Source organism: Haliotis rubra, unplaced genomic scaffold, assembly GCF_003918875.1.
Source record: "Haliotis rubra isolate DU_JTF1 unplaced genomic scaffold, ASM391887v1 Scf567, whole genome shotgun sequence".
In the NCBI taxonomy this organism is placed as follows: Eukaryota; Metazoa; Mollusca; class Gastropoda; order Lepetellida; family Haliotidae; genus Haliotis; species Haliotis rubra.
Genome location: NW_025767265.1, coordinates 711,791 through 725,449, shown reverse-complemented (window position 1 = coordinate 725,449; position 13,659 = coordinate 711,791). Strand labels below are relative to the sequence as shown.

At 44.5% G+C, this 13,659-nt stretch overlaps 2 protein-coding genes across 2 annotated transcripts; both read left to right on the top strand.

Annotated features, from left to right (window-relative positions):
* The first annotated feature begins 539 nt into the window (after window positions 1-539).
* LOC124254191 (interleukin 17-like protein) lies at window positions 540-1,385 on the top strand. Its single transcript, XM_046688076.1, has one exon. The coding sequence runs from the start codon at window positions 612-614 to the stop codon at window positions 1,248-1,250; it is 639 nt and encodes a 212-aa protein (XP_046544032.1). The 5' UTR covers window positions 540-611; the 3' UTR covers window positions 1,251-1,385.
* An 8,426-nt stretch (window positions 1,386-9,811) lies between these two features.
* Window positions 9,812-10,954, top strand: LOC124254189 (interleukin 17-like protein). The gene has a single exon (XM_046688074.1). It carries the CDS (start codon window positions 9,884-9,886, stop codon window positions 10,520-10,522), a length of 639 nt encoding a protein of 212 aa, XP_046544030.1. The 5' UTR covers window positions 9,812-9,883; the 3' UTR covers window positions 10,523-10,954.
* Window positions 10,955-13,659: the final 2,705 nt, after the last annotated feature.

The following is a 13,659-nucleotide window of genomic DNA, read 5'->3' as shown; positions in this document are numbered from 1 at the left end:
TTCACTGTAAGAAGTCATCATCAATTTGTGACATCGCCTTCAAGTCTCCCGTCTATTCGGCACATGCATAATCCCCACAATCGCTTCCACCGTCTGATGCTGTCGGGGTGGTGTTGGAACCCACTGTTGGTGTCCGACGTTTGGCACAAGTACACCCAACGAAGTGTGTAATGAGTTTGGGTTTGTAGATAAAGAAACCATTTTCACAGTCAGTTTGTTCTAAAACTCGGATTTGAGTGGAAACTCTCTCGCACTGGTTTTGGCTATTGTCAACGCACTTGTCACACTTACACACGGCCTGGGGGATGGCACTTGGGTAGTGACCGGCGGGGAGGTTGGTGACGTTGTAGTACCAGGGACAGAGGGACCTTCTCCACAGGGGGTCGTTAGGGTCGTCACTGACGCTGCTGGGACAGGTGATGCCACATATTACACTGATGGTGCGACAAATGTATATTTAGCCTAAGGGACTCCCCACCGGATTTGCTTCTGTATATAATGTACCACGGATAGTTGACAGACACATAACAGGCAATACATCAAGCCTTTGCTGATCAACAAATCATTCCCTACTTCACTCACATTTCTCTTGAAAGTTTTCCATTTCCAACATGATTTATGAGCTTTGTGTTCTGATGTGTGTAGGGATCCTCTCTACGTCCGCTCTACCTGTTGACGACGCCTGGAAACACGAGGTCAGACAACGTCGTAACGTCGCCAACTGTCAACCACTTCAAGATATCAACCAACTCTTCCAAAGTCTCAACGCCAACACCGACGTCTCCATCTTTCTTCGTAACGCTCAAGGTGCCAGACCAGGGTCCTATTTACATGGAGAGCTGAACACCCTCCAGGTATTCGACAGTTCCAACCTCGACGGCATCACCTGTCCCAGCAGCGTCAGTGACGACCCTAACGACCCCCTGTGGAGGAGATCCCTTTGTCCCTGGTACTACAACGTCACCAACCTCCCCGTCGGTCACTACCCAAGTGCCATCCCCCAGGCCGTGTGTAAGTGTGACAAGTGCGTTGACAATAGCCAAAACCAGTGCGAGAGAGTTTCCACTCAAATCCGAGTTTTAGAACAAACTGGTTGTGAAAATGGTTTCTTTATCTACAAACCCAAACTCATTACACACTTCGTTGGGTGTACTTGTGCCAAACGTCGGACACCAACAGTGGGTTCCAACACCACCCCGACAGCATCAGACGGTGGAAGCGATTGTGGGGATTATGCATGTGCCGAATAGACGGGAGACTTGAAGGCGATGTCACAAATTGATGATGTCTTCTTACAGTGAAACATTTCCAGTGAGGAAATACCCAGTAAGTCAGTGTCTGACAATCATCCCGTTAAACTACATATTTATTGTTCAAACGCTGCATTTCCGTCCAGGAAATAACATATTTTCTTCACACATCACCAACACTTTCCTTTAATCCATGTCCATGTATTTAAGCATGAATTGTTCCTTTTACTTAATTTTTTATGAATGTGTGAAGTTTGAAAATGTACAATTTTGTATTTATTGCCTCATGTTTGTTGTGATATTTATTCCTCCAACGTATCAAGTTCACTATAGGTTATATGAATGTTTTTTTCCCAAACATTTTTCATTTTGCTCAAGGACATCATTCCATGTCCAGGATCACTCTGTTCACCTGTCTTATTTTGCAAAGTTATTGTTTCTGTCATTGTTATTGTTCACATGTTAAATAAATAGTGGATTCTAAAAGAAGGTCTTTATTGCTTCATCATTGTTCGGTGGGAAATCCAAAAGTATTTTAATTTTATTTTAATTGGTAAACTGGCTTTGTAACCTTGATTCTTTCAGCCAGGGCACCATGTCTATATATCTCATGAGTCATTGAAATACTGCTTGTCGTGAATGGCCATTATGACGTCATTTTGTTTTGACCTCTCGTCAATATTAACTCGTAGCATGTCTGCCGATACATCTCAAGACTATCATCAAAATGTATCACATCTCTGGCTAAGGATATATCTGTTGAAAGTCTTGTCAGTTTAACAAAACAGCTATTTATTTACCAACTGTGTGTCTTGTAAAGTTGTGTGCTACCGACTGACCAGTGATTAGAACCTCAAAATGTTATAACAGGATGTTACTCCATGTCAAGGACATTACTGACTCTTTTCTCACGTTGAATTCCATATGGAGGATATTGTGGCCTACCACTATATTAATACTCCGATAAAAATATTGATGTATTTGGGGACATCCGTTATGTTAGTAAGCTTGTGCTGTGTAGGAATAGTCATTCATCAACCTCCGCATACACGCACCGTCATAGCCTTCAGCGGAATGTCACATGACAACAACGTTCATGTGCACACCTTGTTACATGTAACATAAACTGAAGGTTAAAACATGGCATCCAACAAAGATGACACAAAAGCCCTGATTCAAAAAGAACGGACTTGGTTAAAAAATGAATAAGGTTTAGCGGTCTGTGTAACAAAACGTGAAAGCCTGTGTAGGTACATCGAATAACGTAAACACAGAAGTATTTGAATGTCCTCTAGGGTACGGCAATATTGTGTTCTTAGTCCGTTTCTTTTCTCACTTTTCATTCATGACTTGCTTAACGAAATCACTTCCACTTCCACTTCCACGTTCAGTTATTCCCTGACGTACTCCAGCTGTTCCTTCTCTTATTTGCTGATGGCGCTGTTGTCTTTTCTGATACTGTGATTGAACTCCAAAGGCAAAATGATATTTTAGCAAATTACTTTGAAACATGGAATATTCATGTAAGTTTAAACAAAACAAGAATTGTTGTATTGAAATATGGAGGCAGACCTTCTAGAAGGGAGAGGTTGATCCTGCCCATGATGTTGTATGGTTCCGAGGTATGGGGTATTCAAAGGTGTAAATGCATTACGAAACTCAGTTGCAAACATGTAAATGTTTTCTGGGCATCAGCAGATCCACAACTAGTGATATTGTACTAGGTGAATGCCGAACATACCCAAGCTATCTCTTGGCACTGAAACGTTCTATCTTATATCAATTGAAACTCATCTCAAGTTGTCCTCACTCCTGTGCATAAAAAAAACTATAAGATGTCATTGTATTTGGTTGAAAATGCAAGTGATGCTAGAAATAAACATAACAGTGCTATGCCAAATTAAAATACACTGTTTCAATTGGGTCTTGCATATGACCGGATTGGACAGGGAATTGGGGATGTCACAGGTTTTTATCCATTGTTCAACAAAGATGTAAGGAATGCTTCCAGCAAGAGTGGACTAGGAATATTCAAACTGGAAAAATTTCATATTCGTATTCTTTGTTTAAACAACAATTCTTTTTTAACATATTCATACAATAAGTATTTAACAGTTATATATTTAAATAAATTAATGTATTTTATAAAAATGTCATGCTACTGAGAACCAATCCTGCATCACTTGTGACAGGGATAATATTGAAAATGAATATCACGTTCTTCATATCTGTTTACAGTATACAGATCTAAGGAGCTATCATATCACATCTAAATATACGTCCTGCCCCACATTTTACTAATTCTCTGTACTAATGCTAATCGAAAATGTCCAGCTTCTTCAGGATTTTGCTCGTATATACACCTTGCATGTCGAAACGCATATGTGATTGTAACACTCACCCATTATTACCGTTTTTACTTGGACGACGGGCCTCTGGCCTACACATCAGAAATAAAGATTCAACCGATATATTAACACATGTATATTTATGACAGTATATATTATTGAAAACTGGACATGTACAGATTAACTGACCACGTTTCACAATCTTCAAGCTGCCAAGGGATTGTTTATTTCATACTGATCTTTGACACTACACTGTTATGTGACTATTATAGAATGTATAGAGTGTGTCGGATATTTTAACTATTGTATTACGTTGTGAATGCTATGCTGTTTTGTGACTAGTATAGAATGTATAGAGTGTGTCGGATATTTTAACTGTAGTATTACGTTGTGAACACTATGCTGTCTTGTGACTGCTACATAATGTAGATTGTATTGTAGAATATTGAACTATTGTTGTGTACATTGGAATATGTATCGTGATGAATGTAGTATGTGTCGTGTGTAACGAATCTACATGTACTTTGATATCTGATTGCATTGTGAACATGTTCTAATAATTAATTGTAAACCATTCTATTATTGACTGATTATGAAAATCGTTCAGTGACTGCTGTGTAACAAACTCCTTGTTTATTTACTCAGGTGTTGTGTTGTGTGTGGGTTGGTATGAGCAGACCTCTTGCCAAGCGAGCTGATTACCCAAAACTCGCGTTTTAATAGATACACATATCATTTTTATGTTTCGGACCCATTGGTTCGTTTCTACCCACTCTGATATTACTGTTGACAACTAGCACGGAGGTGGTCAGATCTATAGTTTATGTCCACGGGATAAACTTGTTACCTTTCTGCAGCAAATGGTACTGTGTAACATTAATATACGGTCATCCCCATACAGTACGCCATTTGGACACAGATGACCTAAATCCACTTGATTCTGGGTCACTCCCACTTTAACATAGGAAATAACACGCCGTGTAATTCAGCCAGCACATTTCACTGACCAACCAGCCCTCATCATAACGTGACCACTATAACACTGCCCAGAGGGTCGGTCAGAGGGTCAGTGTACACGTCAGAGGTATGCTGACGTCAAACATAGGTCCGGTTCGAATTCTGATTCAGAAGACTGGAAATACTAACGTCACATATCTGCGCCAAGCTACTATCTGACAAAGTGGGATTCTTTAGTCATGGAAAAAATTAATTTTCCTTTTACTAAGACAAATAGACAAAACCTTTTCCATGGATCACAGAACATCACTGCCTAAACAAGAGTTGATTTTACTTTTCCCGTTTTATGAATACCTATCACAGTTATGAGACCAGGTGTTTGTGAAAGGGTGACCGGCACTCCATGTGACAACCGTCATCAACATGGATTCTGTTGTACCAGGTGTTTGTGATAGGGTGACCGGCACTCCATGTGACTCCCGTCATCAACACGGATTGTGTTGTACCAGGTGTTTGTGATAGGGTGACCGGCACGCCATGTGACACCCGTCATCAACACGGATTGTGTTGTACCAGGTGTTTGTGATAGGGTGACCGGCACTCCATGTGACACCGTCATCAACTCGGACTGTGTTTGTACCAGGTGTTTGTGATAGGGTGACCGGCACTCCATGTGACACCCGTCATCAACTCGGACTGTGTTGTACCAGGTGTTTGTGATAGGGTGACCGGCACTCCATGTGACACCCGTCATCAACACGGACTGTGTTGTACCAGGTGTTTGTGATAGGGTGACCGGCAATCCATGTGACACCCGTCATCAACTCGGATTGTGTTGTACCAGGTGTTTGTGATAGTGACTGTTTGTGACAGGGTGACCGGCACTCCATGTGACACCCGTCAACAACACGGATTGTGTTGTACCAGGTGTTTGTGATAGGGTGACCGGTACTCCATGTGACACCCGTCATCAACACGGACTGTGTTGTACCAGGTGTTTGTGATAGGGTGACCGGCACTCCATGTGACACCCGCCATCAACACGGATTGTGTTGTACCAGGTGTTTGTGATAGGGTGACCGGTACTCCATGTGACACCCGTCATCAACACGGACTGTGTTGTACCAGGTGTTTGTGATAGGGTGACCGGCACTCCATGTGACACCCGTCATCAACTCGGACTGTGTTGTACCAGGTGTTTGTGATAGGGTGACCGGCACTCCATGTGACACCGTCATCAACTCGGACTGTGTTGTACCAGGTGTTTGTGATAGGGTGACCGGCACGCCATGTGACACCCGTCATCAACTCGGACTGTGTTGTACCAGGTGTTTGTGATAGGGTGACCGGCACTCCATGTGACACCCGTCATCAACTCGGACTCTGTTGTACCAGGTGTTTGTGATAGGGTGACCGGCACTCCATGTGACCCCCGTCATCAACTCGGACTCTGTTGTACCAGGTGTTTGTGATAGGGTGACCGGCACTCCATGTGACACCCGTCATCAACTCGGACTCTGTTGTACCAGGTGTTTGTGATAGGATGACCGGCACTCCATGTGACACCCGTCATCAACTCGGACTGTGTTGTACCAGGTGTTTGTGATAGGGTGACCGGCACTCCATGTGACACCCGTCATCAACTCGGACTGTGTTGTACCAGGTGTTTGTGATAGGGTGACCGGCACTCCATGTGACACCCGTCATCAACTCGGACTGTGTTGTACCAGGTGTTTGTGATAGGGTGACCGGCACTCCATGTGACACCCGTCATCAACTCGGACTGTGTTGTACCAGGTGTTTGTGATAGGGTGACCGGCACTCCATGTGACACCCGTCATCAACACGGATTGTGTTGTACCAGGTGTTTGTGATAGGGTGACCGGCACTCCATGTGACACCCGTCATCAACTCGGACTGTGTTGTACCAGGTGTTTGTGATAGGGTGACCGGCACTCCATGTGACACCCGTCATCAACACGGATTGTGTTGTACCAGGTGTTTGTGATAGGGTGACCGGTACTCCATGTAACACCCGTCATCAACACGGATTGTGTTGTACCAGGTGTTTGTGATAGGGTGACCGGCACTTCATGTGACACCCGTCATCAACTCGGATTGTGTTGTACCAGGTGTTTGTGATAGGGTGACCGGCACTCCATGTGACACCCGTCATCAACACGGATTGTGTTGTACCAGGTGTTTGTGATAGGGTGACGGTCACTCCATGTGACACCCGTCATCAACTCGGACTGTGTTGTACCAGGTGTTTGTGATAGGGTGACCGGCACTCCATGTGACACCCGTCATCAACTCGGACTGTGTTGTACCAGGTGTTTGTGATAGGGTGACCGGCACTCCATGTGACACCCGTCATCAACACGGATTGTGTTGTACCAGCTGTTTGTGATAGGGTGACCGGCACTCCATGTGACACCCGTCATCAACACGGATTGTGTTGTACCAGCTGTTTGTGACAGGGTGACCGGCACTCCATGTGACACCCGTCATCAACACGGACTGTGTTGTACCAGGTGTTTGTGATAGGGTGACCGGCACTCCATGTGACACCCGTCATCAACACGGATTGTGTTGTACCAGGTGTTTGTGATAGGGTGACGGTCACTCCATGTGACACCCGTCATCAACACGGATTGTGTTGTACCAGGTGTTTGTGATAGGGTGACCGGCACTCCATGTGAAACCCGTCATCAACACGGATTGTGTTGTACCAGGTGTTTGTGATAGGGTGACCGGCACTCCATGTGACACCCGTCATCAACACGGACTGTGTTGTACCAGGTGTTTGTGATAGGGTGACCGGCACTCCATGTGACGCGCGTCATCTACATAGACTGTGTTGTACCAGGTGTTTGTGATAGGGTGACCGGCACTCCATGTGACACCCGTCATCAACACGGATTGTGTTGTACCAGGTGTTTGTGATAGGGTGACCGGCAATCCATGTGACACCCGTCATCAACTCGGACTGTGTTGTAGCAGGTGTTTGTGATAGGGTGACCGTCACTCCATGTGACAGCCGTCATCAACACGGATTGTGTTGTACCAGGTATTTGTGATAGGGTGACCGGCACTCCATGTGACAGCCGTCATCAACACGGATTGTGTTGTACCAGGTGTTTGTGATAGGGTGACCGGCACTCCATGTGACGCCCGTCATCTACACGGACTGTGTTGTACCAGGTGTTTGTGATAGGGTGACCGGCACTCCATGAGACACCCGTCATCAACTCGGACTGTGTTGTACCAGGTGTTTGTGATAGGGTGACGGTCACTCCATGTGACACCCGTCATCAACACGGATTGTGTTGTACCAGGTGTTTGTGATAGGGTGACCGGCACTCCATGTGACACCCGTCATCAACTCGGACTGTGTTGTACCAGGTGTTTGTGATAGGGTGACCGGCACTCCATGTGACACCCGTCATCAACTCGGACTGTGTTGTACTAGGTGTTTGTGATAGGGTGACCGGCACTCCATGTGACACCCGTCATCAACACGGACTGTGTTGTACCAGGTGTTTGTGATAGGGTGACCGGCACTCCATGTGACACCCGTCATCAACTCGGACTGTGTTGTACTAGGTGTTTGTGATAGGGTGACCGGCACTCCATGTGACACCCGTCATCAACTCGGACTGTGTTGTACTAGGTGTTTGTGATAGGGTGACCGGCACTCCATGTGACACCCGTCATCAACTCGGACTGTGTTGTACTAGGTGTTTGTGATAGGGTGACCGGCACGCCATGTGACACCCGTCATCAACACGGACTGTGTTGTACCAGGTGTTTGTGATAGGGTGACCGGCACTCCATGTGACACCCGTCATCAACACGGACTGTGTTGTACTAGGTGTTTGTGATAGGGTGACCGGCACGCCATGTGACACCCGTCATCAACACGGACTGTGTTGTACCAGGTGTTTGTGATAGGGTGACCGGCACTCCATGTGACACCCGTCATCAACACGGACTGTGTTGTACTAGGTGTTTGTGATAGGGTGACCGGCACTCCATGTGACACCCGTCATCAACACGGACTGTGTTGTACCAGGTAAAGGAAAACATGTCTCTTATGTAGGCGTGACTCTGCGTGATTTGGACAAACTCAGATGATTGTGTGCCCGTGAAGATCCGCGTTACCATTAGTCTTTACGCCCCATGAGGCGGCTACCGAGCTCGGGTGGTCACTTTCGCTGGCTTGGGTGACACGTGATATCGTATCCCAATTGCGAAGATGGATGCTCATGTTGTTGATCACTGGATTGTGTGGTCCAGACTCGATTACTTACAGACCACTGGAATATATAGCTTGAATATTGATGATTGCGACGTTCATCAACAAACAAACAAAACAAGTGTGCCTATACGAGAATAAGAAAAGTACTCTCACCAGCACTGACTAGCACATAGAACAGGGTCGCAGATGCTGCCAGTATCCGCTGGTCCTGGGTTCGAATCCAGAATCCGACCAAAAACATGAGACCTGGTCCGGCTGCACCACACCTTTGTTTCCATAACTTGAATCGCGCACGTAAGAAACCCAACAACCAATCACATGGCCAGGCAAAAGGCCGGATATTAGTTTCGATGGGGCTTGATTAGTGCGCAGATACTGGCCAGGCAAAGGCCCGGATATTAGTTTCACTATAACATTTGTCGCAAAATACCAGATAATATGTAGTCAAATACTAACACAGAAAAATATGAAGAATAAATATCAGGTTTATAACTATTTAGGAGTTGAATTCAATAAACATTAGAAGATGATTTCAATAATTAACGTTATAACGAGGCACACATAAGTCCTCCCAAACGAGTGGGTCACTGTCATTCTTCAAAACAAAGTCTCACATTATATTTTACTAATGGTTCATTATATTTCTTATTATAATTTATAACACTCATCTTTCTGTGACATATTTATATTTTATTTCTGTCACATTCTCAGTGTATATTGTCGGTGACAAGTTCTTTAGTCCGTCCACCCGTCCGTGGAATTTCTGCTCAATTTCCCACTGGATTATTTCACATGATGGAGTCACTGCTAAGTAGCTACATTCCCGGGCATCCAAGAAAAACAATCACGGAAACATATCGATGAGTACCTACCTCATCCCACATATTACACTGATGGTGCGACAAATGTATATTTAGCCTAAGGGACTCCCCACCGGATTTGCTTCTGTATATAATGTACCGCGGATAGTTGACAGACACATAACAGGCAATACATCAAGCCTTTGCTGATCAACAAATCATTCCCTACTTCACTCACATTTCTCTTGAAAGTTTTCCATCTCCAACATGATTTATGAGCTTTGTGTTCTGATGTGTGTAGGGATCCTCTCTACGTCCGCTCTACCTGTTGACGACGCCTGGAAACACGTGGTCAGACAACGTCGTAACGTCGCCAACTGTCAACCACCTCAAGATATCAACCAACTCTTCCAAAGTCTCAACGCCAACACCGACGTCTCCATCTTTCTTCGTAACGCTCAAGGTGCCAGACCAGGGTCATATTTACATGGAGAGCTGAACACCCTCCAGGTATTCAACAGTTCCAACCTCGACGGCATCACCTGTCCCAGCAGCGTCAGTGACGACCCTAACGACCCCCTGTGGAGGAGATCCCTCTGTCCTTGGTACTACAACGTCACCAACCTCCCCGTCGGTCACTACCCAAGTGCCATCCCCGAGGCCGTGTGTAAGTGTGACAATTGCGTAGACAATAACCAAAACCAGTGCGAGAGAGTTTCCACTCAAATCCGAGTTTTAGAACAAACTGACTGTGAAAATGGTTTCTTTATCTACAAACCCAAACTCATTACTCACTTCGTTGGGTGTGCTTGTGCCAAACGCCGGACACCAACAGTGGGTTCCAACACCACCCCGACACCATCAGACGGTGGAAGCAATTGTGGGGATTATGGATGTGCCGAATAGACGGGAGACTTGAAGGCGATGTCACAGATTGATGATGTCTTCTTACAGTGAAACATTTCCAGTGAGGAAATACCCAGTTAGTCAGTGTCTGACAACCATCCCGTTAAACTACATATTTATTGGTCAAACGCTGCAATTCCGTCCATGTACCAAATAACATATTTTCTTCACACATCACCACCACTTTCATTCAATCCATGTCCATGTATTTATTCGTGATTGTTCCTTTTACTTAATTTTTTATGAATGTGTGAAGTTTGAAAATGTACAATTTTGTATTTATTGCCACATGTTTGTTGTGATATTTATTCCTCCAACGTATCAAGTGCACTATATCATTCCAGGTCCAGGATCACTCAGTTCACCTGTCTTATTTTACAAAGTTATTGTTTTGGCATTTTTATTGTTCACATGTTGAATAAATAGTGGATTCTAAAAGAAGGTCTTTATTGCTTCGTCATTGTTCGGTGGGAAATCCAAAAGTATTTTACTTTTCCCACTACTCATGCTGATGATATGGTTGAATTCGTCCGACGACTGATTTCCGATGATGATGATGATGATGATGATTATTATTATTATTATTATTATTATTATTATTATTATTATAGGATATTTATATAGCGCACATATCCACGCACTAGTGCATGCTCAAGGCGCTGGTATTTTTTCCCTCGATCATTGGATCTCAATATGAACTGCACATCGTATTAGCAATCTCAACTCCCTGGGGAGTATACAACTCTTGCTGCCACTAGGCGCACCGAGTTGTTGTGGCTTTCTCATCCTAACGAGGTGATGGTAAACTGACTTTGTAACCTTAATTCTTTTAGCCAGGGCGTCATGTCTATATATATATCATGGACCACTGAAACACTGCTTGTCGTGTGTATCCATTATGACGTCAGGGCGTCATGTCCATATATATCATGGACCACTGAAACACTGCTTGTCGTGTATATCCATTATGACGTCAGGACGTCGTGTCTATATATATCATGGACCACTGAAACACTGCTTGTCGTGTGTATCCATTATGACGTCAGGGCGTCATGTCTATATATATCATGGACCACTGAAACACTGCTTGTCGTGTATATCCATTATGACGTCAGGACGTCGTGTCTATATATCATGGACCACTGAAACACTGCTTGTCGTGTATATCCATTATGACGTCAGGACGTCGTGTCTATATATCATGGACCACTGAAACACTGCTTGTCGTGTATATCCATTATGACGTCTAATATGATTTCCGATAATTGTAAACTGACAGGCAAAGGCACTCTCCTACCCAGAGTCCCATGCGGCAAGCCAGCATAGTACCTCTGCCACCGGCCAGAAAAATGTGACGATTCGTCACATCTTGCAATGTCCATTCAATATAATGTACAGATTTCTTTTACTCTTTTATTTTTGACGAGTCTACACATCTAACTAAACATCTTTAATAGAATGGTTTAGTTTCACTGAGAAAATATCCAAAAATATGTAACACTATTTCGATTTGCGTAGCGATCCTTTGTTTACATAGGTTGTACGGCTCCACGTGCAGTCATCGAAGCCGACGGAGAGTAAACGATGCAGCCAGTTTGATATCTAAATATGTACTGTCATAGACCTAACTGCCGCAGTTGTGGAAGAATATATATGTAACAATGTAAAACATGAAGAGAGCGCCGAATAGCTTTCGTGAGTCCAGTCTCTTCTTATTATGAATATGCGCGTTTGATTACAAACAAGAGAAAAGTCCGGTCACGTGATATTCAAATTAGCCTGTGGCAGTGATGTTATGTAAGTCATCGCTGTACCGGAGTGTGAGGCAAAGGGTCCGGCTATCAGTTCCCGGGGGCTTGTCAGTGAGGACACTTCTCTATGATATTTGTTGCAGAATACCAAATACAATGTCATCCTATACTAACGCAGGAAAATATTAAGAATTAACCTCAGGTTTATATCTCTTCATTCATTCAAGAGTTTAATAAAACTTTAAACATGTACTAATAGATAAGTACTCCCAGGAGAGTGGGTCACTGTCATTCTTCATACGAATATCTTAAAAAAATAGACTCAGATGTCACAATCAAATGGCAAATCTCTATTCCCCTGAAGCTGTTTAGCTGATCGTTTTTCAGTTTTTTCAATTAATTATTGATGTTTATAAACTGAAAACTTTTGATGTGTCATTTTGGATGTTGAATACGATCTCAGCTCTGTGTCCTTCAACATCACACAGATCATCCCTCGTGGAATAGGTCAACCTCGGACCTTTGACCTTATATCGACTTGTTGAAACAGCTGATTTCAACATTTCAAAACTAAGGTGAATCGACATCTGTGTGTTGAAACATGGCTGATTACAATCGGTGTTATTTCCGCCCGCTCCTGGTGTAGGAACATGAAATGTTCTATTTCTGTTTCTGATTCTTGCGTGATTCCCAGTTCAGTCCATCTGTCGGTCTCTGCTAAGGAGTGCCGACCCACCTGGAGGATGTTGTGCAGGGGATACAAAATGTCCACACGCACGCTATACGTGATCATGTTGGACATTTCAAAAGACGTATCGTTGTGTTTGCATTTACAAGCTGTATGGCCTACATGGATGACGAGCAGGGTGCTCGTGGACTCAGCACCCCATTGCTGGTAGTAGGACTCAGCACCCCATTGCTGGTAGTAGGACTCAGCACCCCATTGCTGGTAGTAGGACTCAGCACCCCAGTTCAGCACCCCATTGGGTAGTAGGACTCAGCACCCCATTGCTGGTAGTAGGACTCAGCACCCCATTGCTGGTAGTAGGACTCAGCACCCCATTGCTGGTAGTAGGACTCAGCACCCCATTGCTGGTAGTAGGACTCAGCACCCCATTGCTGGTAGTAGGACTCAGCACCCCATTGCTGGTAGTAGGACTCAGCACCCCATTGCTGGTAGTAGGACTCAGCACCCCATTGCTGGTAGTAGGACTCAGCACCCCATTGCTGTAGTAGGACTCAGGCTGGTAGTAGGACTCAGCACCCCATTGCTGGTAGTAGGACTCAGCACCCCATTGCTGGTAGTAGGACTCAGCACCCCATTGCTGGTAGTAGGACTCAGCACCCCATTGCTGGTAGTAGGACTCAGCACCCCATTGCTGGTAG

Bases quoted from the DNA above. Each gene is read 5' to 3' on its own strand.
- LOC124254191 (XM_046688076.1), top strand. From the start codon at position 612: ATGATTTATGAGCTTTGTGTTCTGATGTGTGTAGGGATCCTCTCTACG.
- LOC124254189 (XM_046688074.1), top strand. From the start codon at position 9,884: ATGATTTATGAGCTTTGTGTTCTGATGTGTGTAGGGATCCTCTCTACG.